General features: G+C 35.3%; 3 protein-coding genes across 10 annotated transcripts in view; 1 reads left to right on the forward strand and 2 right to left on the reverse strand.

Moving 5' to 3' along the window:
- On the reverse strand, nt 1-7227 carry ddo (D-aspartate oxidase). 5 transcript variants are annotated; one of them, XM_031309975.2, is made up of 5 exons: nt 7126-7227; nt 2124-2318; nt 1798-1906; nt 1524-1700; nt 1-1318 (listed from the first exon to the last, which is right to left on the reverse strand). In XM_031309975.2, the coding sequence occupies exons 2-5, from the start codon at nt 2293-2295 to the stop codon at nt 760-762; spliced, it is 1017 nt and encodes a 338-aa protein (XP_031165835.1). In that variant the 5' UTR covers nt 2296-2318; nt 7126-7227; the 3' UTR covers nt 1-759. The 5 variants fall into 5 exon arrangements, with proteins under 5 accessions (XP_031165835.1, XP_031165836.1, XP_031165834.1 ...); XM_031309976.2 differs by lacking the exon at nt 7126-7227 and adding an exon at nt 4080-4344; XM_031309974.2 differs by lacking the exon at nt 7126-7227 and adding an exon at nt 3651-3696.
- Nucleotides 3574-26568, forward strand: part of zbtb24 (zinc finger and BTB domain containing 24) — a 26434-nt gene continuing 3439 nt past the window's right edge. Inside the window, exons 1-8 of one of the 4 annotated variants that reach the window (XR_004106833.2) lie at nt 3574-3681; nt 10087-10940; nt 11633-11800; nt 12593-12676; nt 12774-12857; nt 12951-13032; nt 23723-24630; nt 24750-24858. Coding sequence is in view for 2 of the 4 variants with exons in the window: in XM_031309968.2 (XP_031165828.1) it covers nt 10115-10940; nt 11633-11800; nt 12593-12676; nt 12774-12857; nt 12951-13032; nt 23723-24578 (2100 nt within the window). In the remaining 2 variants the exon portion in view is untranslated. Of the gene's footprint in view, nt 3682-3901; nt 3991-10086; nt 10941-11632; nt 11801-12592; nt 12677-12773; nt 12858-12950; nt 13033-23722; nt 24673-24749; nt 24859-26568 lie in introns of those variants that run through there. The other 3 variants (XR_004106834.2, XM_031309968.2, XM_031309969.2) reach the window with 3 other exon arrangements.
- si:ch73-242m19.1 overlaps nt 25078-26568 on the reverse strand; it is a 33285-nt gene continuing 31794 nt past the window's right edge. The window contains exon 45 of the mRNA XM_031309955.2: nt 25078-25465. Coding sequence (XP_031165815.1) covers nt 25412-25465 — 54 coding nt within the window. The 3' untranslated portion in view covers nt 25078-25411. The remainder of the gene's footprint in view (nt 25466-26568) is intronic.

Consider the following 26568-nt stretch of genomic DNA (forward strand, 5'->3'; position numbering starts at 1 on the left):
ACAAGAAGCATCGACCGGCCGTTTATTTTGCATCAAACAAAGCCTTTGTTAATAAATGATTCATTGCTTGATTTACTGTAACTCAACATTTCCAAACTGTTTTAAGTGTATATTAGTTGGATTGACTGTATATATACAGTACTTTGTGGGGGAAAAAAAGTTGATATCCATGTAATTCAACTGCAAGTAGTGATAGCAATTAATGAAGCACTTGAAAATATTAAGATATCATAATGTAATATCTATGGTTGATACAGTAAACTATCAGCAGTTTTAATGCACAGAGGTATAATTTACACAGTGATGACAGACAGTTTAGCAATTTATCGGTTGAACAGTTGCATTCCACCCAGCATTTGCCTTAGATGTTAACATGAGCTGTTTATTTCACCTCAGTAAACTATTACAGTATTTTCCTGTTCATTAATTTAAGTAATAAAGGTTTCTTTTATATATATATATATTTATATTGTGAAAATGCTAACAAGGCTTTTAATTAATGTTCTACTTACACATAATGTAATGTTGGTATGTTTGAATTAAGTTCATCTCTCTGACAGCAGATCTCTTCACTCAAAGGCAGTTTAATTTTTTTAGTAGGCCTAATTTAAAAATCAGTATTTGTTATAACATTCTTTCATTACCAGTCCCAACAATTGTTAATCAAAATGTATGATTTTTACATCCATTTTACCCTGTGTTATTATTGTAAGGTAAGTGTTATAGGCAGTAAAAGTAGGATTTAGTGGCAGACTGAGTTCAAAGATTAGCCTGTAGCGGCGTTTCATGAAGACACTGCCTGACCAGCCCCAGTGCTTCCAGGGCAGTACCCCAGGCGAGGGTGACTCCCCAGCCTCCGTGGCCGTAGTTGTGGACCACAGGCATCCTGCGACCCTGCAGCCACACCAGCTCCTTCTCCACCCTCGGGTTCCTCCTGCTCGGCCTCAGACCCACCCACTCGCTGAGAACTTTAGCTTTGCTGATGGACAGCTCCAGCTCGCTGCAGCGCTCCAGGATGCCTTTTGTGTCCCCTTCGTCCGCTTGTAGTCGCCAGTCCCCCTCCTGCCTGGTGCCACCCACAGTGACGCTGTGTATGCCGGGGTAGATGTAGGTCTTTCCGTCTCCATCTCTGATGAAGTGCTTCAGCCAGGGGGCCTCCACCTTGAGGACCTGGCCTCTGACCGGGTACACCTTGTTGTCACCCACCAGTGTTTTGGAGCCCAGACCAGAGCAGTTGACAATGATGTCATAGCTGTTGATTAATTCCTCAAGACTGTCGAGTTTCCTCTGTTCCACTTGGCCTCCAGCTTTTCTGAAACTTTACAAAACAGAGTTTATGTTGTTATAAAGACTGTATTCGACTGTTCACATCAGTGGACTCAAAATACAAATTGAACTGCAATTATTTGTAAATGATTTGAGTTTGTTGGTATTTAAAACGTAATGGAAAAAATAAAAAAATAAAAATACTAATGAGCCAACACCTTTGACATGACCATAAGAGTTTAACATAGAGGACAAACCTCTTCTCGAGCCACGGCAGGTAGCTGGAACATTCACATTTTATGGTGGTGAACGCCTGGCCAAACGTGTGATCTGGAAATCTTTTTAATTCACTGTCAGTCATGACTCGAAAGCCGATCACAAACTCTGACCAGAAGGGCTTCTTATCAGCTGGAATGTCCCTGAAAATTTGCCAGCTGGAAAGAAAAATCAAAACACAAATCACTGGATGCAAAGAGATATATTTTAATAGTGACATAGCCCATCTTTCTAGACCTATATAACATTTGCTACCCAGAGGTCAGCATTACTCCAGCTTCCGGTGAGTGTTTGGATTGAGCAATGGCCAACAGGTGATTAAAGCTGTACTTGAACCAGCGTTTTTGTCTTTCCATGGGAATATCTGATGGAGAAATGGGGTCAAATCAGTCGTCTTCAACATGCAAAACTAATGTGTGCATATGTACATATGAAGGATGTGGATGAATGATGAATTTATTATTTGCATTAGAAATAATGTTCACCCTGGTAAAATTGTGTACTGTGTCTGCATGACATTTTAAAATATGACACATTACAGTTAGTCGAATGCATTGTCTTAGAGGGAGATTGTTGCATACCTGGAAACTCTGCTGCAAACAGGATCCCAGCAGCTCCATCACTGGTGGTGTCTGGGCTGAACTTCTCAGCCAGCAGAGTAACGGAGCAGAAAGGAAGAGCCTCGGCGATGCAGACCGCAGTGGAGAAGCCGATCACACCTGCTCCCACCACCACGACTCGAACACTTTTCATCCTGGACAGGCCTGCTTCTCAAACTGGAGGTAGAGAATTACTATATGTCAGATGTTGCTTGATTGCTGCAAGACGACTTTTGTTATGACTGAAAGTTAATTCACAACTACTAGCCCTAACCCCCACCTTAACGGACTGTCCAAAGATCACTAACACAAAAACCTACTGCATTGTAACAATGCATTACATAACAGACATTGTAAAGCGGGCCAGAGAAGCTCACACAGCCATATATAGAAGCTATCAGCGCTGCAGTTTGGTCCAGTATTTTTAATCTTGTGTGATTTGAAGTTTAGAGAGTTTTCATTTGATGTACAATTGGGTCATTTTTGTTGAAGTTTCTATTCAACAATTATCCACAAGCATAAAGGCAGCATTGGCTGATTTCAGTTATTTTCTCTTGCCCTTTTATTACAATCTTATTGATGCATAAACGTGTAAAGAAACACTTAATGTTGCAGTTGGTGATGGAGCTAATATTTATATATTGCTGGACAGTTATCATTTGTAGCCTACCAATGCATTAGCTCATTTATCATTTGTAATATTCTAATATGCACTGATAACTCAATTTTAAAGTAGCATTACAAAAGAAAATGGAAATACTCATGTATAGTACAAATAATGTTATAGTGCAGACAGCCATTTTAAGTGAAGGTGACCCCCTCTCCCTCTCTCTCTCTCTCTCTCTCTCTCCCTCTCCCTCTCTCTGCTTCTATTCTCTCCGGAGTCCGATGGACTATCGGAATTATTATCATCACAACTCAACTCGCATATAATAGGATATAACGTGCAATAATGGTATATATTTAGTGCAATATATCATGGACAAAATCAACTACATGCTGTACCAACCATTTACTCTAATGTGTACATCATTTCATCGTATTCAAACAGTTTTTAGTAACTTTGCGGCTGACAAAGTGTCTAACTAAAGAAAAATGCAGCCAGTGTAAAAACTCTTTCTTCTACCACCTGTAATATCCACGATAATAACCACGATAGCCTGCTATTACTGAGGACTGTTTGTTTATTCTGTCTTTGAACGACGTGCAGGTCCTAAAGAAAGTCCGTTTAGCGGTGAGAACGATTATATAAATATCCACTGTATAAAAATGGCCCGTTTGCTCAGATAATTTACTCTTAACTAGCCGTGTGTTAACGTTTTAAAGGAATCTCCGAAAACAAGTATAGGCACTTGTTTCTGTTTCACGCAATAAACGTAAAAAGTGATTTATAAAACGTAATTCATGCAGTCAGTTTACAGAGAAGGAGCATGTTTGGTCCACAGCATAGAGCATAGATCATTTGCCTAAATCCCGTCAGAATCACACCTCTCGCGATAAGCAACTCACATTCACGCCGTCCGTCCAACGATGGTAGAAGGTAAGGTCCTAAAAGCTCACTATTTTGAATTACACCGCGGTTTGTGCGGTTATGCTGTTTGGGTCCTCTCACAAACAGAAACATTACTGACATGTAGTTAGACTAAAACATTATTTTAGGCGCACACTTTGCTATTTCTGCTAGCTTTGGCCTTCTTCTGGCTAGCAGCCGGATGCATTGTTTGAGACCATGCAAGTTAGCCTGCTTGTAGTCTCGCATTGCCAGACCTTCCTCCACAGCGTGCTAATAACCCCATGGTGTCCCCCCTTCAACCCCTTCAAGTTGTTCACATCACTGGAGCGTTGATCTGTAAGAGGGTAGAGTGTGTTTTCGAGACCAAACACTAGCAAGTAAACTTTGTGGTATGTGAATGTGGTAACGGTATAGGTACAACATACTTGTAGAAACCATGCACTAAGTTACTGCGGTCAAGCCAGCCGACACTCGGATCTCCGTGGTCAAATCAGCCGACACTAAACTTGTAATGCGCTCTTATTCCGGCACGCGTGGTAAATGCATTCAAACGGCCCAGATCGAGTAGCGAAGTTGGCGAGATGATGCACATTGGACTACTTCCGGTTTTCAAAATAAGATGTTAATACAACGTACATATGAAAACTAGTAATGGATTATATTCACCAGAAGTAAAATATATGTAACCTGTGTCTGTCCTTTATACAAAAAAAATGAGTGAATTGTGAAAGGAATGTATAGTTTGAGTTTACAAGAATACAACAATAATTCCAGACTGATTTATTTCAGGGGACACCTCTGACTACACCCATATTTAAAATCAGGCAATTAAACGGTATCAATTTGGAGATTTTTGGAAGCAAAGTCCCGTACTTCTGCTGTGAAATGACTAAAAAAATTAATTTGGAGGTGCTATAAAAAGACTTTGGTCCATAGTTCCAGGCAATGACTGACATATTTGAGTACAGGGCATCACTTAATACGGTCATACTGAAAATCAAACATTTTTACTGTATAATTTTGGAGATTTCTGGAAGCAAAGTCCCATACTTCTGCTGTGAAATGACTAAAAAAATTAATTTGGAGGTGCTATAAAAAGACTTTGGTCCATAGTTCCAGGCAATGACTGACATATTTGAGTACAGGGCATCACTTAATACTGTCATACTGAAAATCAAACAATTTTACTGTATAATTTTGGAGATTTCTGGAAGCAAAGTCCCTTACAGCTGCTGTGAAATGACTCAAAATGTGAATTTGGAGGTGCTATAAAAAGACTTTGGTCCATAGTTCCAGGCAATGACTGACATATTTGTGTACAGGGCATCACTTAATACTGTCATACTGAAAATCAAACATTTTTACTGTATAATTTTGGAGATTTCTGGAAGCAAAGTCCCATACTTCTGCTGTGAAATGACTCAAAATGTGAATTTGGAGGTGCTATAAAAAGACTTTGGTCCATAGTTCCAGGCAATGACTGACATATTTGTGTACAGGGCATCACTTAATACTGTCATACTGAAAATCAAACATTTTTACTGTATAATTTTGGAGATTTCTGGAAGCAAAGTCCCATACTTCTGCTGTGAAATGACTAAAAATGTGAATTTGGAGGTGCTATAAAAAGACTTTGGTCCATAGTTCCAGGCAATGACTGACATATTTGTGTACAGGGCATCACTTAATACTGTCATACTGAAAATCAAACATTTTTACTGTATAATTTTGGAGATTTCTGGAAGCAAAGTCCCATACTTCTGCTGTGAAATGACTCAAAATGTGAATTTGGAGGTGCTATAAAAAGACTTTGGTCCATAGTTCCAGGCAATGACTGACATATTTGAGTACAGGGCATCACTTAATACTGTCATACTGAAAATCAAACAATTTTACTGTATAATTTTGAAGATTTCTGGAAGCAAAGTCCCATACTTCTGCTGTAAAATGACTCAAAATATGAAACTGGAGGTGCTATAAAAAGACTTTGGTCCATAGTTCCAGGGAATGACTGACATATTTGAGTACAGGGCATCACTTAATACTGTCATACTGAAAATCAAACATTTTTACTGTATAATTTTGGAGATTTCTGGAAGCAAAGTCCCATACTTCTGCTGTAAAATTGTTTGATTTAAAGTATGACAGTATTAAGTGATGCCCTGTACTCAAATATGTCAGTCATTGCCTGGAACTATGGACCAAAGTCTTTTTATAGCACCTCCAAATTAATTTTTTTAGTCATTTCACAGCAGAAGTATGGGACTTTGCTTCCAGAAATCTTCAAAATTATACAGTAAAATTGTTTGATTTTCAGTATGACAGTATTAAGTGATGCCCTGTACACAAATATGTCAGTCATTGCCTGGAACTATGGACCAAAGTCTTTTTATAGCACCTCCAAATTCACATTTTGAGTCATTTCACAGCAGAAGTATGGGACTTTGCTTCCAGAAATCTCCAAAATTATACAGTAAAAATGTTTGATTTTCAGTATGACCGTATTAAGTGATGCCCTGTACACAAATATGTCAGTCATTGCCTGGAACTATGGACCAAAGTCTTTTTATAGCACCTCCAAATTCACATTTTGAGTCATTTCACAGCAGCTGTAAGGGACTTTGCTTCCAGAAATCTCCAAAATTATACAGTAAAATTGTTTGATTTTCAGTATGACAGTATTAAGTGATGCCCTGTACTCAAATATGTCAGTCATTGCCTGGAACTATGGACCAAAGTCTTTTTATAGCACCTCCAAATTAATTTTTTAGTCATTTCACAGCAGAAGTATGGGACTTTGCTTCCAGAAATCTCCAAAATTATACAGTAAAAATGTTTGATTTTCAGTATGACCGTATTAAGTGATGCCCTGTACTCAAATATGTCAGTCATTGCCTGGAACTATGGACCAAAGTCTTTTTATAGCACCTCCAAATTAATTTTTTTAGTCATTTCACAGCAGAAGTACGGGACTTTGCTTCCAAAAATCTCCAAATTGATACCGTTTAATTGCCTGATTTTAAATATGGGTGTAGTCAGAGGTGTCCCCTGAAATAAATCAGTCTGGAATTATTGTTGTATTCTTGTAAACTCAAACTATACATTCCTTTCACAATTCACTCATTTTTTTTGTATAAAGGACAGACACAGGTTACATATATTTTACTTCTGGTGAATATAATCCATTACTAGTTTTCATATGTACGTTGTATTAACATCTTATTTTGAAAACCGGAAGTAGTCCAATGTGCATCATCTCGCCAACTTCGCTACTCGATCTGGGCCGTTTGAATGCATTTACCACGCGTGCCGGAATAAGAGCGCATTACAAGTTTAGTGTCGGCTGATTTGACCACGGAGATCCGAGTGTCGGCTGGCTTGACCGCAGTACTAAGTTGTGGAAGATATAGCCTAAGCGGGTATAAGTTAGCAGCAGGTTTGATATTCGCCGGATATTCGTTTTCGACTTACCCCCGATTCAGTTTCTTCAATAAAATTCCACTACATTACGAGTGTAGTATGTTGAGGACAGTTTAGGACACTGTATCAAAAAAAATGACTGGTATTTCTCGTTGCTACCATAGACTGTATGGTTGCTACCGATTTACGAGCGAAAACAGCACTTCAATCTACGTTCCGGCTGTTGGCTGAGTTAGGGACCGTCTACAAATTACAGTGCTCAGGCTGGTGACATATAGACTTATGGGATTCTTTCAGGAAAGAAATCACCAAAAATCATCTTTTGTAATTCTGATTACTGTAGTAGTAGCTAATGGCGGTCTGCTAGTTACTACAGGTCATATTTTTGTCATATGTCACATTATAGTGAAACAGGATGGAATTAAAAGTTTAAAATATTCACCAAAAATCAACAAAAGTACATTTTCTCATTCTGATTGCTGTAGTAGTTGCCAAAGGCAGGGTGCTACGTACTACAGTTCATATTTTTGTCATATGTCACATTACAGTGAAACAGTATGCAATTAAAAGATTAAAATATTCACCAAAAATCAACAAAAGTACATTTCCTCATTCTGATTGCTGTAGTAGTTGCCAAAGGCAGGGTGCTACGTACTACAGGTCATATTTTTGTCATATGTCACATTACAGTGAAACAGGATGGAATTAGTTGTTTAAAATTCAATGAAAAGACATTTTCACATTCTGTTTGATGTAATGGGCTTGTTGCTAGGCTGCTACTTAATGTAGGTAGATTTTTTAGTGTAACAGGATGGGAATAATTATAAAAAAAACACACCAAAGGCATTGTTAACAAGTCATTTTTTAATTACAGAGTAGTAAAGAGGGTGGATGTAGGCATAGTTCTTAAATAAAAACAAAGCCCAATGATGAATAAAAATACATGTTCTTATTCTCTTGGATGTAGTTGCCAGAGTATGTCTTATTACAGGTCAGATGACATTATCAGATCATTTATCAAAAGGAGTTGATGGAATAGACATTTTCCTGTTTTGGTTACCTCATTTCCTTGTTTGTTGAATAAGATCCCCTTAATTAGTATTTTTTTCCTCTTTCATTTTGTGGAGCTTAATTTTCTTATTCACTATACTTTTGTTATTCAACCCCTATAGGGCAATATGACCCCAAAATGATCTCACTTTGTAGAATGAACAACATAGAACAAAATCTGTCATGAATAGCCTATAGCTAAGAGACTTGTATTTCTTAACAAAACATAAATAAAAAATATAAATAACATAATATTTATAATAATAAGCGACACTTAAATAAAGATGTCATGTACATTACAATATTGTATGGTTGCAAGCTGAAACCAATTGATCAATCCGCCCGTTGACAGTTTTGACTATCAATCGTTTGTCATTTTTATGAGGAAAAAATGCCAAACACACTGTTTTCAGCTTTTCAGAAATGTGACTGTTCTTTTTTTTAAATGTTTTTTTTTTAATTTGGGTTTAAACCGTTCAGATCAGATAAGCAATTTGATGACATTCCTTTGACTCATTAAGGGCATTTTAACTATGACACTGATAGACTACAGTTTTCATTATCAATTAATCTGATTATTTTTCAAAATAATAAAGTAATTATTTAGTCTATAAACTGTGAGAAATGTCCATACTTTTGTATCTCTTGTATTTTCCAACCAACAGTCTAGATTAGATTAGATTAGATTCAACTCTATTGTCATTGTGCAGAGTACAAGTACAAAGACAACGAAATGCAGTTTGCGTCCAACCAGAAGTGCAAAAAGAGCAGAAAAAGTGCAATTTGATATTCAAGTATAGACAGGACAAGAAATATGGTGCAGTGTAGACGGTAGTGTACAGTTGGTTAACAGAAGGTGGTTTAGAGTTATGTGTGCAGTGTATTAGCAGTTACCTTATAAGAGTGGAATAAATATGGCTATGTAATATGAACAATGTATGAACAACATGTACAGATATGTGCAATGTAGCAGCAGTAACATTATAATAGTAGGAAAAAATAATATAGATAAATGCAGTGTATTATAAGAAAAACAGAATAAAATATGGATATTCAGTATGAACCATATAGACAGATATGTACAGTATATACAGCTATGTGCAGTGTGTTAACAGTACCATTGTAGTTTAGAAACCGTAACATAAGAGTAGTGAGAATAAGTGCATGTGCAGGATGAATAGCATGAAGAGCAGTAGAATATGGCTATGTATAAGTGTAGTTACAGTATGTACATTTGTAAATAAATAAATAGGATACTATGGGTGGATAGGGGGTTTGGGGGCTTAGGTGGTTAGTTGTCACCGGGATGCAGAGCTAGAGTTCAGTAGGGTGACAGCCGCAGGAAAGAAGCTTCCTCTGAACCTGCTGGTTTGGGTGTGAGGAGACCTGAGACACCTCCCGGAGGGGAGTGGGGTGAACAGGCTGTGGTTGGGGTGAGAACAGTCTTTGATGATACTGCGCGCCTTACGCAAGCATCGCTTGCCCTGGATGGCATTGATGGAGGGGAGTGAGGAACCGATGATGCGTTGGGCAGTTTTCACCACCCTCTGCAGTGCTTTTTGGTCGTAGGCAGAGCAGTTGCCATACTGAACACAAACTGTAACACAGTTGTTAAAACCCAAAGATAATTACTTTATAATGATACAAAACATAGAAAAGGATATCACTTTTTAAATTAACTTAAAATGGTAAATGGATTATCAAAATTGTTGAACCATTTTCCGTTGATCTACCAACTGATCATGATCATTGCAGCACTAAATAAACTACATCCATACTTATTTGTTCCAGCCCTTAAACAAGATTAGGCTATTTGCTTTGTTTTCACATCATTTTTTTAAATGGCAATGCATTGATTAAGTAGAACTAAAAGTTGTAAAAGTAATGTACTTATTTTTCTTTCTCTCAGTCTTTTGCACTGTAACCCTGTTTTAACTGAGAGTTGATTTTCATTGCCTGCAGGAACAGAAGGGATTGGTTTGAAGGGAAGATGTCTCAGAACGCAACAGCTAGGACCTCATCACTCATGGCCCTCCATTCAGATTCACATAAGCAGAGCATCCTGAGCAAATTCGACAAGCTCAGGAAAAGAGACCTACTGTGCGACATCACTCTTGTTGTGGAAGACGTGCACTTCAAGGCGCACAAAGCCCTGCTGGCAGCAAGCAGCGAGTACTTCTCCCTCATGTTCATGGCAGAAGATCAGATCAGTCAGTCGACCTACCGGCTGGATGGCATGGCAGCTGCGATGTTTGCAGCAGTGTTGGAGTTCATCTACAGCGCCCAGGTGTCTGTAGAGGAGAGCGCCACTGAGCAGCTTCTGGCCACGGCTCATGTTATGGAGGTAAACGATCTTGTCAAGGTGCTCAATGAACTCACACACTCTGCTGCAGTGGTTAGAGGCGAGGAGGTAAAGGCTGACATAACCCAGGTGCCAGATCAGCCGAAACGCAAAAGAGGACGGCCAAAGAAAAAAGAACTTGAAACAGAGTTGGAGGGGACAAGTGCACCATGTGATAGCTCAGAGGGGGGACTGGTTGGAGATACGGACTGTGATGATGCAGTAACTGAGTCACAAGCTAAAGACAATGCAGATTACAAGCCAGAAGCCCACCACAGCCGGCAGAGCAAACGCAAAATCAGGCCACCGGTGAAATACAAGAGCTACAAGGTGGTCAGCGACACAGCAGTAAGCAAAGAGCCTGGGAAGAAAGGCAGGAAAAGGAAATACCCCAACACTGAGGCCCACTGTGAGGACTGTGGCAAAGTATTCAAAAATCACCTCTTTTTAAAGATTCACCAGAGGACTCATACAGGTAATCTGCCTTGTGAGTTATGATTTAAGGCAAAGTTTCTGTGCAGCCCTCAGATACATTTCAGAATCAGAATCAGAAAGGGCTTTATTGCCAAGTACGTTGCACATACGAGGAATTTGTCATGGTGTTGTTGGAGCATGTCACACATTCAAATATAAGAAGGATAAAAAGAATATAAACAATATAAGTATAAACATATACACACAATATGTATTAATAACGATAAAATAAATTTAAATAAATGGTAAAAAAATATTTTGTGTGGCCTCTCAACGTGACATGAAATGCATTATTATATTTTAATCATCGCCAGAACATTTTAATACTTTCCCTTTCATTTTCATAAAAAAGTCATAGTATAATAATATGTCTTAAAAATGTCATAAAACAAAGAAGTCACAGTACAGTTTGCCATCAAAATGCCATTAAAAGTAATTAAAAATCATAGTATAGTATATAACATGTCATGGTAACATTTTAGAAAAGTATAGTATGTCACAAAAAGTCTAAAACATTTTATAATATAGCATGCAATTAAAAAAAAAGAAGTCCTAGTATAGTACCGGTACATACTTGAAGTGCTGAACCCCAATGTTGCTACTCTGCAGGTGATGACACACTAACTACCTGTGTATATATACAGATATACACCAGCACACCTTACTGTATTTCATTGGGTTTTTTCCCCCAAGGAGAGAAGCCTTTTCAGTGCCTGGTTTGTGGAAAGGGTTTTACCCAGAAGCATACTTTGCTGGTTCACCAGCGCATGCACACTGGAGAAAAGCCATTTGTCTGCATCGTCTGCTCCAAAGCGCTCTCCACCAAACACTCCCTACAAGAGCACATGAACCTCCATAAAGGTAGGATCTGACGAAGGTGTGTGTGTGTGTGTGTGTGTGTGTGTGTGTGTGTGTGTGTGTGTGTGTGTGTGTCCGCCTGCCTGCCAGCCCGCCCTTGGGTACCCAGTGAACTTGGGGTTTGGATTTTGAAGCAGTTTGGATATTGGATATAAAAATATTGTGAATAAAACTAAACGGCCAAACAACAAAGGTTGACGTAAAAAAAAATCACGTCAAAAACAGCACGCAGCAGGTGATATTTCGCGCCAGCATATCAATTATGGTATCGCATAAAGGACAAGGATATATTGCTGCATTGGTATTTTGTCCCACCCCTATTTACACCCTGTGTATATTATTTTCTGATGAGTGCTATTTTCTCACCTTTTTAATGCATCCATCATAAATGTACATAAATATTAAATTCTTTAAGGGACTGTACTTGAAAAACTGAAAAAAAACACAGTTCCCCGATACCCCAATATGCACACGTGGCCGGACCAGCTACCAAAACAAAGCACAGAGAAGCTCATGTTACAACACACGCAGAGGGAGTGTGACTTTATTCTCTGCTCAGGTCGCATTTTTCCACTATCTTTTTTTACATAGCAAATATTTGTTTGCCGCTATATTAATGTTCTGAATGTCGTGTACAGCCCATTTAATAAGATTGGAAATTAAAACAAATTAACAGTGATGACTCTGTTTTCATTTTTAAAATGTATTCCCGTTAATCATCAAAGTCTATGATCTATCAGTGTCTTGTTCTCTACTGCTCTACTATAAATAATTTCTCTTTACCTGCATCCTTAGAAGACAAATCCTTCAGCTGTGATAAATGTGGAAAGACGTTCACTCAGAAGAGGCAGCTTCATAGCCATTACAGAGTTCATACAGGTGAGAATTACATCACTTCAACAGCAGCAGGTTAATTCTAACCTAGTCCCTCTAAAGGCTGAATAATATATTCTTTATTCTTGTCTTTTAATTATAGGCAAATCATTACCAGAATGTGCTAAGTGTCATCACAAGTTTATGGACACAGCTCAGCTGAAAAAGCACCTGAGAACTCACACAGGTAAAGTCAGACAAGCTAATAAAAGTAATATTGCTGTGAAACTGATATCTGTAAAAGTGGAAGCACTTAATGACATGTATATTATTCTTACAGGTGAGAAGCCTTTTACTTGTGAGATTTGTGGAAAGTGTTTTTCAGCCAAAAGCACTCTGCAGACTCATATCAGAATTCACAGGTGAGAAATATATTTTATGTATTTAGCCAAATAACATACGTTTATCATTTAACAGCTGTAATTGATTCCCAGTGCGACTAATCAAAGATGAACGTTCAGTCAACAACAGGGGTGGAAGAAGTAGTCTGATTTAGTAAAATCATCAATGCAACAGTTTAAAAATACTCAAGTTCAGCATTCAAATTCAAGTATTATCAGCAAAATATAATACAAATAATGTACTTGTTCTTAATCACCCATTTGAGCCTGGAACAATTTTTTAAACTAGAAAATGCATTTCCTGCAGAAAATGCTTGTGAATGCTGAGGAGAAGCTAAATTGCTAAAGCTAAACTGGATTTCGTGCATAATTGCGTAACAACAAGGTCAAAAAGTATGAAAATAATTTACAATGAATGAAAGATGTGGAACATTTTTAGGCTTGAATTAAGAAGAAATCCGTAAATAAGACTTGATTAAGCATGGAAAGCTGCTAAAGCAGTACAAATAGCTAAAAAAAAACGGGAAAGGGATGATGGATGCATAATAAAGAGTAAGAAATGATATATGTATGTATACACACATACAAAAAAAAGCCATAGTATTTAAAAAAAAAAAAAAGGGATAAAAAAGCCATAGAATAGTATGTTGAAAAAAGTGATAAAAAGCCATAGTATAGTATTTCGAGAAAAGTGATATAAAGCCATAGTATTTATAAAAAAAAAAAAAAAAAAAAGCCATAGTAAAGTAGAAAAAAAAAAGAAGAAATTGTATTAAAAAGTTAGAATTTAGGGATGAAGTATAACATACAGTATATCACATAAAATATGTATGTGGTAGAGAGTAATAGCAAGACGATGAAACTGTCTGCTGTCCTGTTGGCTTTCTTCCTACATTATTTATTTTATAGTTATTTATGGGTCCAGGATACTATGCATCCTGATAAAGTTCCCTTGGAATTGAAATAGCCCCACATCATCACATACCCTTCACCATACCTAGAGATTGGCATGGGGTACTTTCCATAAAATCATCTCTCAATGCAAATCAAACCAGCTATTAGGCTAACTGAAATAAAACCATGCCAATCTCTAGGTATGGTGAATGGTGAATGTGATGTGATGTGGAGCTATTTTAATTCCAAAGGCCAAGGGATCCTGGATCCATGAAATAACTGGCCTTTAAAAATAAAAATCTGCCTGCCTCTATGTGAATTTAACATAGGGGTGTGTATACTTATGCCCCCTATATTTTAAGGAAGAACATTTATTTATTTACAATACATTGTTCATTCACAAAGAAAATTGGTGTCCTTAAAGGTTGGATTTTTCCAAAAAATCCAAAAGATAACTTTTTATTCCTCTTTTTAGTCAACTTTAGCATGGGTTCATAAAGTTATGAGCACCATTGTGCTACCATGACTTTTTTCGACATACTATACTATGACTTTTTTCAGCTTTATTCAACCTACTTTTTTACGACTTTTTATGAATTTTTTTAACATACTATACCATGACTTTTATTCAACTTTTTTGGCATATTATACTGACTTTTTTCGACATATTATACTATGACTTTTTTTTGCGACTTTTTTCAACATACTATACTGTGACTTTATTCTTTTGACTTTTTTCGACGTTAACATACTATGACTTTTTTTCTCTTTTTTCGACATACTATGCTATGGATTTTTTATAACTTTTTTGACATGCTACGACTTTTTTCAACATACTATACTATGGCTTTTTTTCTCTTTTTTCCACATACTATATTATGGCGCTTTTTCTCTTTTTTCCACATACTATACTATGGCTTTTTTTATAACTTGTTTGACATACTATACTATGACTTTTTTCAACATACTATACTATGGCTTTTTTTTCTCTTTTTTCAACTCTTAATAATTTTTTCGACATACTATACTATGACTTTTATCAACATACTATGCTATGGCTTTTTTTATCACTTTTTTTGGCACACTATACTATGGCTATACTATACTATGGCTTTTTTTCTCTTTTTTCAACATACTATACTGTGACTTTTTTTATCAATTTTTTCGACATACTATACTATGACTTTTATCGACATATTTTACTGTGTTTTTTTTTTTTTTTTACTTTTTTTGACATACTATGACTTTTTTCGACATTCTATACTATGAGTTTTTATCACGTTTTTTGACATTATATACTATGGCTTTTTAAAACTTTTTTCGACATACGATACTATGGCTTTTATCAACATACTATACTGTGGTTTTTTTGTATCACTTTTTTCGAAATACTATACTATGGCTTTTTTTATCACTTTTTTCGACAGACTATACTATGGCTTTTTTGTTCTCTTTTTTATCACTTTTTTTGACATACTATACTATGACTTTTATCGAAGTACTATACTGTTTTTTTTTTTTTTTACCTTTTTTTCTTTACATACTATGGCTTTTTTATCACTTTTTTCGACATACTATACTATGACTTTTTTTCTCTTTTTTCGACTCTTTTATCATTTTTTCGACATACTATACTACTTTATTTTTTTGTCACGTTTTTCCACATACTATACTATGGCTTTTTTTATAACTTGTTTGACATACTATACTATGACTTTTTTCAACATACTATACTATGGCTTTTTTTTCTCTTTTTTCAACTCTTAATAATTTTTTCGACATACTATACTATGACTTTTATCAACATACTATGCTATGGCTTTTTTTATCACTTTTTTTGGCACACTATACTATGGCTATACTATACTATGGCTTTTTTTCTCTTTTTTCAACATACTATACTGTGACTTTTTTTATCAATTTTTTCGACATACTATACTATGACTTTTATCGACATATTTTACTGTGTTTTTTTTTTTTTTTTACTTTTTTTGACATACTATGACTTTTTTCGACATTCTATACTATGAGTTTTTATCACGTTTTTTGACATTATATACTATGGCTTTTTAAAACTTTTTTCGACATACGATACTATGGCTTTTATCAACATACTATACTGTGGTTTTTTTGTATCACTTTTTTCGAAATACTATACTATGGCTTTTTTTATCACTTTTTTCGACAGACTATACTATGGCTTTTTTGTTCTCTTTTTTATCACTTTTTTTGACATACTATACTATGACTTTTATCGAAGTACTATACTGTTTTTTTTTTTTTTTACCTTTTTTTCTTTACATACTATGGCTTTTTTATCACTTTTTTCGACATACTATACTATGACTTTTTTTCTCTTTTTTCGACTCTTTTATCATTTTTTCGACATACTATACTACTTTATTTTTTTGTCACGTTTTTTGACATACTATGCTATGGCGTTTTTCCTCTTTTTTCAACATACTATACTGTGACTTTTTATGACTTTTTTCGACATACTATACTATGGCTTTTATCAACATAATACACTGTGGGGTTTTTTATCACTTTTTTGACATACTATACTATACTATGACTTTTTTCAAAATGCTATACTATAGCTTTTTTTCAACATACTATTCTATGGCTTTTTTATAACTTTTTTCGACATACTATACTATACTATGACTTTTTTCAAAATACTATACTATAGCTTTTTTTCAACATACTATTCTATGGCTTTTTTATAACTTTTTTCGACATACTATACTATGGCTTTTTTTCTCTTTTTTCGACTCTTTTATAATTTTTTCGACATAGTATACTATGAGTTTTAATCACGTTTTCCGACATACTAAACTATGACTTTTATCGACGTACTATACTATGGCTTTTTTTTCAAAATACTATACTATGGCATTTTTTTTATCACTTTTTTCGACATACTATACTATGGCTTTTTTTCTCTTTTTTTTTAACATACTATACTATGACTTATTGACATACTATACTATGACTTTTTTGACATACTATACTATGGCTTTTTTTCTCTTTTTTCGACTCTTAATAATTTTTTCGACATACTATACTATGACTTTTATCAACATACTATGCTATGGCTTTTTCTATCACTTTTTTTGGCACACTATACTATGGCTATACTATACTATGGCTTTTTTTCTCGTTTTTCAACATACTATACTGTGGTTTGTTTTTTTTTTACTTTTTTTGACATACTATGACTTTTTTCAACATACTATGAGTTTTTATCACGTTTTTTGACATTATATATTACATACTATACTATGACTTTTTTCGACATACTATACTATGGCTTTTTTTCTCTTTTTTCGACTTTTTTATAATTTTTTGAACATACTATAGTATGAGTTTTAATCACGTTTTCCGACATACTATACTATGACTTTTATTGACGAACTATACTATGGCTTTTTATCACTTTTTTCGACATACTATACTATGGCTTTTTTCTCTTTTTTCAACATACTATACTATGGCATTTTTTATCACTTTTTTTGACATACTATACTATGACTTTTATCGAAGTACTATACTGTTTTTTTTTTTTTTTACCTTTTTTTCTTTACATACTATGGCTTTTTTATCACTTTTTTCGACATACTATACTATGACTTTTTTTCTCTTTTTTCGACTCTTTTATCATTTTTTCGACATACTATACTACTTTATTTTTTGTCACGTTTTTTGACATACTATACTATGGCTTTTTATCACTTTTTTTGACATACTATGCTATGGCGTTTTTCCTCTTTTTTCAACATACTATACTGTGACTTTTTATGACTTTTTTCGACATACTATACTATGGCTTTTATCAACATAATACACTGTGGGGTTTTTTATCACTTTTTTGACATATTATACTATACTATGACTTTTTTCAAAATACTATACTATAGCTTTTTTTCAACATACTATTCTATGGCTTTTTTATAACTTTTTTCGACATACTATACTATGGCTTTTTTTCTCTTTTTTCGACTCTTTTATAATTTTTTCGACATAGTATACTATGAGTTTTAATCACGTTTTCCGACATACTAAACTATGACTTTTATCGACGTACTATACTATGGCTTTTTTTTCAAAATACTATACTATGGCATTTTTTTTATCACTTTTTTCGACATACTATACTATGGCTTTTTTTCTCTTTTTTTTTTTAACATACTATACTATGACTTATTGACATACTATACTATGACTTTTTTGACATACTATACTATGGCTTTTTATCGCGTTTTTCGACATACTATACTATGACTTTTATCGACGTACTATACTATGACTTTTTTTTTCTCTTTTTTCAACATACTATACTATGGCCTTTTTCGACATACTATACTGTGTTTCTTTTTTTTTAACTTTTTTATCATTTTTTTGTCATACTATACTATGGCATTTTAGCACTTTTTTCGACATACTATACTATGACTTTTTTCATCATACTATACTATGGTATTTTATCACTTTTATTGACATACTATGCTATGGCTTTTTTTCTCTTTTTTCGACTCTTTTATAATTTTTTCGACATACTATACTATGAGTTTAATCACGTTTTCTGACATACTATACTATGGCTTTTTTATCACTTTTTTTGACATACTATACTATGGCTTTTATAAACATACTATGCTTTGACTTTTTTCGACATACTATACTATGGCTTTTTTATCACTTTTTTCGACATGCTATACTATGACTTTATGAATTTTCTAGATATACTATATTATGACTTTTTTCGAAATACTATACTATGGCTTTTTTTTCGACATACTATACTATGGCTTTTTTATAACTTTTTTCGACATACTATACTATGGCTTTTTTATAACTTTTTTCGACATACTATACTATGGCTTTTTTTTTACTATGGCTTTTTCTATGGCTTTTATAAACATACTATACTTTGACTTTTTCCGACATACTATACTATGGCTTTTTTTATCACTTTTTTCGACAGACTATACTATGGCTTTTTTGTTCTCTTTTTTCGACATACTATACTATAGCGTTTTTTATCACTTTTTTTGTCATACTATACTATAGCTTTTTATCACTTTTATTGACATACTATGCTATGGCTTTTTTATGACTTTTTTTGACATACTATGACTTTTTTGACATACTGTACTATGAGTTTTTTCAACATACATGTACTATACTATGACTCTTTTATCACGTTTTTTCGACATACTATTCTATGGCTTTTTATAACTTTTTTTTGACATTCTATACTATGGCTTTTTTTATCACTTTTTTGTCATACTATACTATGGCTTTTTTAAAACTTTTTTTGACATACTATACTATGGCTTTTTTATCACTTTTTTTGACACTATTATACTATGGCTTTTTTCGACATACTATCCTATGGCTTTTTTCTCTTTTTTTGACTTTTTTCGACATGCTATACTATGACTTTATGAATTTTCTGGATATACTATATTATGACTTTTTTCGAAATACTATACTATGGCTTTTGTTTTTGACATACTATACTATGGCTTTTTTATCACTTTTTTCAACATGCTATACTATGACTTTATGAATTTTCTGGATATACTATATTATGACTTTTTTCGAAATACTATACTATGGCTTTTTTGTTCTCTTTTTTCGACATACTATACTATGGCCTTTTTCGACATACTATTCTATGACTTTTTATGAATTTTTTTGACATACTATACTATGGCTTTTTTATCACTTTTATCGACATACTATACTATGGCTTTTTATCACTTTTTTCGATATACTATACTATGACTTTTATCGACATACTATACTATGACTTTTTTATCACTTTTTTTGACATATTATACTATGGCTTTTTTTATCACTTTTTTGTCATACTATACTATGACTTTTTTATCACTTTTTTTGACATACTATACTATGGCATTTTAGCACTTTTTTCGACATACTATATTATGACTTTCATAGACATACTATACTGCCCTACAAAGCAAAAAGCAGTAACTACGCAGAGTGCAGAACTGAGAAAAATGACTTTAAAGTTATCCTGTCATCCAGCTAAGTAGTTGTAGGTAGATTATTGGACATGTGGCTGTTTTTGTTACTTTATATTAGCTTATTCTTTGTACATATCAATCCTCATATTTAATTTGATATTGTACCCCTATTTTGCAGTTACTGTATTTATTCTTGCTTACCAAAAACGTGGCACCATACCACGGAAAAAGGCAGTAACTACAGATTCTCCAAAAACTATTTTGCCACAACTTGGGCTCTGGGTGTGTTAGATACACTGTATTTGAAATAATTGGAACCATTTGTTTTCCTGAACATGGATATACCAAAACCAACACTAATTTGACCATTTTAGGTCAATATTTTCCACCCGGAAGCTGTTCTGGTGCTGAAACGGCTGCTTAAAGTCTCACATTGTTAAGCTGTTATCAAGTTATCCTGTCATCCAGCTTAGTTGTAGGTAGATTATTGGACATGTGGCTGTTTTTGTTACTTTATATTAGCTTATTCTTTGTACATATCAATCCTCATATTTAATTTGATATTTTACCCCTATTTTGCAGTTACTGTATTCTTGCTTTGTTTCACTAGGGCTTTTTGCAGTTACTGTACAAACGACCATTTTTACCATTTTTCTCCAAAACGACACACATTTGAGATAAGATGTTTTGTCACATAACAAAGGATGCCTTGAATGTCATGAAAATGATAATAACTCATTTTTGACCAAAAATGCAGTTACTGCCTTTTTGTTTTGTAGGGCAGTATACTATGGTGTTTTTTATCACTTTTTTTGTCATACTATACTATAGCTTTTTATCACTTTTTTTGTCATACTATACTCTGACTTTTTTCATCATACTATACTATGGTATTTTATCACTTTTATTGACATACTATGCTATGGCTTTTTTTCTCTTTTTTCGACTCTTTTATAATTTTTTTCGACATACTATACTATGAGTTTAATCACGTTTTCTGACATACTATACTATGGCTTTTTTATCACTTTTTTTGACATACTATACTATGGCTTTTATAAACATACTATACTTTGACTTTTTCCGACATACTATACTATGGCTTTTATAAACATACTATGCTTTGACTTTTTTCGACATACTATACTATGGCTTTTTTATCACTTTTTTCAACGTACTATACTATGGCTTTTTTATCACTTTTTTCGACATGCTATACTATGACTTTATGAATTTTCTGGATATACTATATTATGACTTTTTTTGAAATACTATACTATGGCTTTTTTGTTCTCTTTTTTCGACATACTATACTATGGCTTTTTAGCACTTTTTTCGACATACTATACTATGACTTTCATAGACATACTATGCTATGGCTTTTTTTATGACTTTTCAACATACTATACTATGGCTTTTTTGTTCTCTTTTTTCGACATACTATACTATGACTTTCATAGACATACTATGCTATGGCTTTTTTATGACTTTTTTTGACATACTATGAGTTTTTTGACATACTGTACTATGAGTTTTTTCAACATACATGTACTATACTATGACTCTTTTATCACGTTTTTTCGACATACTATTCTATGGCTTTTTATAACTTTTTTTGACATACTATACTATGACTTTTATCGACATACTATACTATGGCTTTTATAGACATACTGTACTGGGGCTTTTTTGTTCTCTTTTTTCAACATACTCTACTATGACTTTTTTCGACATACTATACTATGGATTTTTTATCACTTTTATCGACATACTATACTATGACTTTTTTATCACTTTTTTTGACATATTATACTATGGCTTTTATAAACATACTATGCTTTGACTTTTTTCATCATACTATACTATGGCTTTTTTATCACTTTTTTCAATATACTATACTATGGCTTTTTTATCACTTTTTTCGACATGCTATACTATGGCTTTTTTATCACTTTTTTCGACATACTATACTATGGCTTTTTTTCTCTTCTTTTGACATACTATACTATGACTTTTTTCGACAAACTACACTATGACTCTTATCACTTTGTTGACATACTGTACTGTTAGAATAATTACATTATCAAATAATAGACAGGACCATTGAAATCATATCAAAGTTCATTTTTACTTGCGAACATAACAAGGAGCCAGTTACAGTACACAGTCAGTTGTTATCTTGTCAGAGTCGATGACGTCTCAATTATCTGGTCAGGGAGTGCATGTTCTTTTCTCAGCAACACACCGTGCTTAGACAAGATAGCCAATGGTTTCATGTTATCTTGTGAGCGCAAGCAGTGTTTTGGTTTCTTAACAATATCCACAACAGTTTAATTTAACAGAGAGAGAAAACTGTAATCAGTATAATATTATTCTATGCAAACAGTTTAATAATAACGAGGAAAAGTATGTAAATCATAATTTTCCTAACATATACAATGCCTTTTTTTGACATACTATACTAAGGCTTTCTTTATCAATTTTTTCGACATACAATGACTTTTATTGTCATTCTATACTAGGCTTTTTTTATTACTTTATTCGACATACAAGTCTTTGTATTTTTCTCTTTCACTACACTACTCAATTAAAGAAAAGACCAAAATAAAGCATTTTAATCAGATGAAATGAGTACATATATACACTTTTATTGAAATTGTCCAGATCCTCCATGAAAGGATTTCTTTGTGGAGCTCCCAGGTCACTGTGGTTATCCTGAATCTTCCTCATGTGGATAATGAGACTTCCTGATGCTGCTGGCCGATTTGTCACACCATCAGTTGACTGAAGAATCACAACTGTTCAGCATTAATTTCCTTTTCTGGTGGGTCAAATAAAGTAATAAAAAGTCATAGTATAGTAGGTCGAAAAATGTAATAAAAAGTCATAGTACAGTATGACTAAAAAAGTAATAAAAATTCATAGTATAGTATGTCAAAAAAAGTGAAAAAGGTCATAGTAAAGTCATAAAAAGCCACAGTATAGTATGTCGAAAAAATTTATAAAACAAGGCCATAGTATAGTAAGTTGCATAAGTGATAAAAAAAAAGCCATAGTATAGCATGATCGATAAAAGTCATAGTATATTATGTCATAAAATTATAAAAGAGTCGAAAAAAGAGAAGAAAAGCCATAGTAAGTATGTCAAAAGAATTATTAAAGGAACAGAAAAAAGAGAAAAAAAACCCATAGTATACTATGTCGAAAAAAGCCATAGTATTAACCTGGGAAAACCCTGACGAACTTTAGGCAAATTTGAGATTTGCTCTGCAAGTCAGTCTGGCCAATAGCCCATTCAAGCCCATTTCCAATTTTTCCAAATCGACGCACCAATCACATCCGTTGAGGCGGGCTTTACACGATGACAATAGCGCAGCAACGACAAGCAGCTTTTTGTTTACATTCAACATGACAGCCACCGAAGCGCAGCAACTCCTTGATGCCGCTGTCGTTGTACGTCACCCGGATCGTTGGTCTGATTGGTTGAAGGACTATCCAATTGCGCCCACAGGCATTTGAGCAGCGTCTGTTGGTGACTCCCCTTTGGAAATGAGCTGTGAATGAAGCTTGCCCAGACTCACTCTCAGTTACAACTGAGTGTGGGTCTGGTGTCAGGCTATGGTTATATATCATGTCGAAAAAGCGATTAAAAAGCCAATATAGTATAGTTGAAGAAAATGATAAAAAAAACATAGCATAGTATGTCGAAAAAAAGTGATAAAAAGCGACCCCTTCATATAAACACATGTGATCCATTGTAAATATAAAAACAGCTGCTTTTACATTCAAAACATTAAAATCATAATGTAATTTTTCAGAGGGGAGAAGCCATATGACTGCAGCATCTGCAACAAATCCTTCTCGGACCCTAGCGCGAGACGGCGACACGTCGCCTCTCACTCAGGGAAGAAACCCTTCACATGCTCCTCCTGTGGCCTGTCGTTTACCCGCCTGGACAATCTGAACACACACACCAAATCTCACAACAAGGAGAGAGCTGCGACAACAAAAGCCACAGCAGATGCTCTCCACGCCGCAGAGCCACCGGAGGAGGAGGTACACAACATCCTGCAGCTGCAGCCGTACCAGCTGCCCTCCACCTCTGAACAGGAGCTCCAGCTGGTGGTGACGGGAGACGTGGACAACATTAACTTTGCACCGGGGCAGAACCAGGAGATCAGCATCATCACCACTGAGGGGGAGGCAGCAGAATCGTCCCACTCCAGACTCACCCTCCTCACCCAGTCGCCAGGAAACGTGCAGAATGTGGCTTTGGTGACTCAGGGTGGCGTGGTGGACCAGAGCCCTCAGATTCAGACTATCAGTTTGCTGCAGGGCCAGATGAGCCACCAGCCGGAGCAGATGCACGTCCTCACTCTCAGTAAAGAGGCGATGGAGCAGCTACAGGCCCCGCACACCCTTCAGATAGCACAACGGGCGGTCCAGCAGCTGCAGGTGATGCACCAGCCCATCCAGCAGCTCGCTGTGGGACAGGTGGGCAGGGAGCACACACACAGCCAGGCAATTCACATCAGCAGCCAGAGCAGCCAGCCCATCTCCATCAGCCAGACCAGCGAGCAGATCTCCAGCCACCACATCCAGGGACAGACGTTCCAGATCCAGGCAGGGACCGTCTCCTACCTGTACACCACCGGGCTGCCGCAGGAGAGCTGAGGGTGGGTCGGGGGACTGAAGCTACCACATCCACGCTGATAATGCTGCTATGGTAAACATTTACAATAGCTAACCAAATTATTAGAATCAAGTTTTACTTGAAATCCTATATATGAAAAAAATTCTGTCAACCATTTCCCAAAGCATACCATAATTAGTTTTTCTTTAAAGGGGCTGTACTTGGCATACTGAAAAAACGCAGCGGGCTGGGATTGCCTCAACACAGCTCTCACTGACCATTCCCCAATACGAGAAATACCTACGTTTTTTTCACGGCCACATGCAAGGCAAGTAAATGTTAACTGTAATTGATTTTACAATCTCATGCAGGTTTCAGGCATAAGTTAGTTGATTTTTTACACTGGACACCAATGGTTGAGAAATGCATTAATTAATCTAAAGACCAATAATAGGCTTTAGGAAATGGTTAGCAGTAAAACTAAATACAAGCAGTTTGTAGAAATAAATGTCAATATTTATTGATCAAATTCATGGACTGACACAATAGTTTTTATTAAGACATTTATTTTCAATTGACAAATTATTGTATCATTACTCCATTTTACATGAAGAAACAGTGTCACATAAGACTGAAATATGGGCTAAAACAGCATAATGGTGCTGCACTGTGTTGTAACGAACACGTTCTTAAATTTACTGGATAATAAAATGCCTTGTTGAATGACAAATCACAAACCCTGGCAGAGGGGTTATGTCTTAGCTTTGAAAATAACTTGCTTCACAAACATGCTGCATAGGCACTTTGCATGTCAAACAGCAGCTAACATGTTAAACAAGTTGGTGTTGCTTTACAAAACACCCAGGGGAGAATGTCACAGGTCCGGTAACAGCCTCTCAGCAGTTTGGACACGCAGGCGAGACGGATCCTGAAAGAACAACAAAGGCTGATTTGAAATGTATTTATCCAAAGACAGTGCAACAGCAGTCTTACTGTATGACCTGATGAAATGTGTATTATGTCTCATGTGTTATAAAACATTCTTAGAGATGACTATATAAAGAATATTTTCCTTTTAGTGTCTCCTGATTTAATTAAGTATGTCTGCCCTTGCTCTAGTTTAGTGTTAAAACAAAGCATTTTGCTCGATCACTGTGAGAGACCTTTTGTTCAGAGCCAACTTATTGGGACTTTAGCTTTTTCACATAATCCCCCAGAGTTAGATAAGTCCATACATACCCTTCTCATCTCCGTGCGTGCTGTAACTCTGTCTGACGCACCCACCGCTAGCCTAGTTTAGCACAGATCCTGGAGCTAACCGGCTCCATTTAGCCTCCTGCTCCCAATAAGTGACAAAATAACGTCAACATTTTCCTATTTACATTTACAAATAAGGTCACATGAGACACAGCCGTCTTCTAACCATATACATACTGGGAACTATATTCTCAGAAGGCAAAGCTGCTACTTGGGCGGAGTGATTAGCGCAACACCTGAAAAGCACCGTTGTTACTCTCTGCTCCTCACCACGGGGCTTCTCAGGTGCTGCTAGCAAATCATTCCGCCTAAGTAGCAGAAGTAGCAGTACTTCGCCTTTCTGAGAACATAGTTCCCAGTTTGTATACGATTAGAAGATGGCTGTGTCTCATGTGACCTTGTTATTTGTACACGCTGTGACTATACAAATCACAACATGTAAATAGGAAAATGTTGGCGTTATTTTGTCACTTATTGGGAGCAGTAGGCTAGATGGAGCCGGTTACCTCCAGGATCTGGGCTAAGCGAGGCTAGCGGTGAGATGAGAAGGGTATGTATGGACTTATCTAACTCTGGGGGATACGGTGAATAAGCTAAAGTCCCAATAAGTCGGCATCTTCCTTTAACTAATCAAAGCACTTTTGATTAGTTGAAGCAGACAGTATTAAGTCTATGCAAATACACCCAGACAGTCTTGTGAGTGGAATGTCTTCTCAGCATTTGTTTATTTTGTTGTAACCTTAACCTGTAAACCCTGGCTTGAGAGCTTCTTTC

The sequence above is a fragment of the Sander lucioperca genome, chromosome 18 (assembly GCF_008315115.2).
Source record: "Sander lucioperca isolate FBNREF2018 chromosome 18, SLUC_FBN_1.2, whole genome shotgun sequence".
In the NCBI taxonomy this organism is placed as follows: domain Eukaryota; kingdom Metazoa; phylum Chordata; class Actinopteri; order Perciformes; family Percidae; genus Sander; species Sander lucioperca.

Bases quoted from the DNA above. Each gene is read 5' to 3' on its own strand.
- ddo (XM_031309975.2), bottom strand. From the start codon at position 2,295: ATGAAAAGTGTTCGAGTCGTGGTGGTGGGAGCAGGTGTGATCGGCTTC. The intron at 1,907-2,123 runs GTATGCAACAAT...TTTCTCCATCAG, and splicing joins GTTTGCAGCAGAGTTTCCAG to ATATTCCCATGGAAAGACAA. The intron at 1,319-1,523 runs GTTTGTCCTCTA...TGTTTTGTAAAG, and splicing joins CTGCCGTGGCTCGAGAAGAG to TTTCAGAAAAGCTGGAGGCC.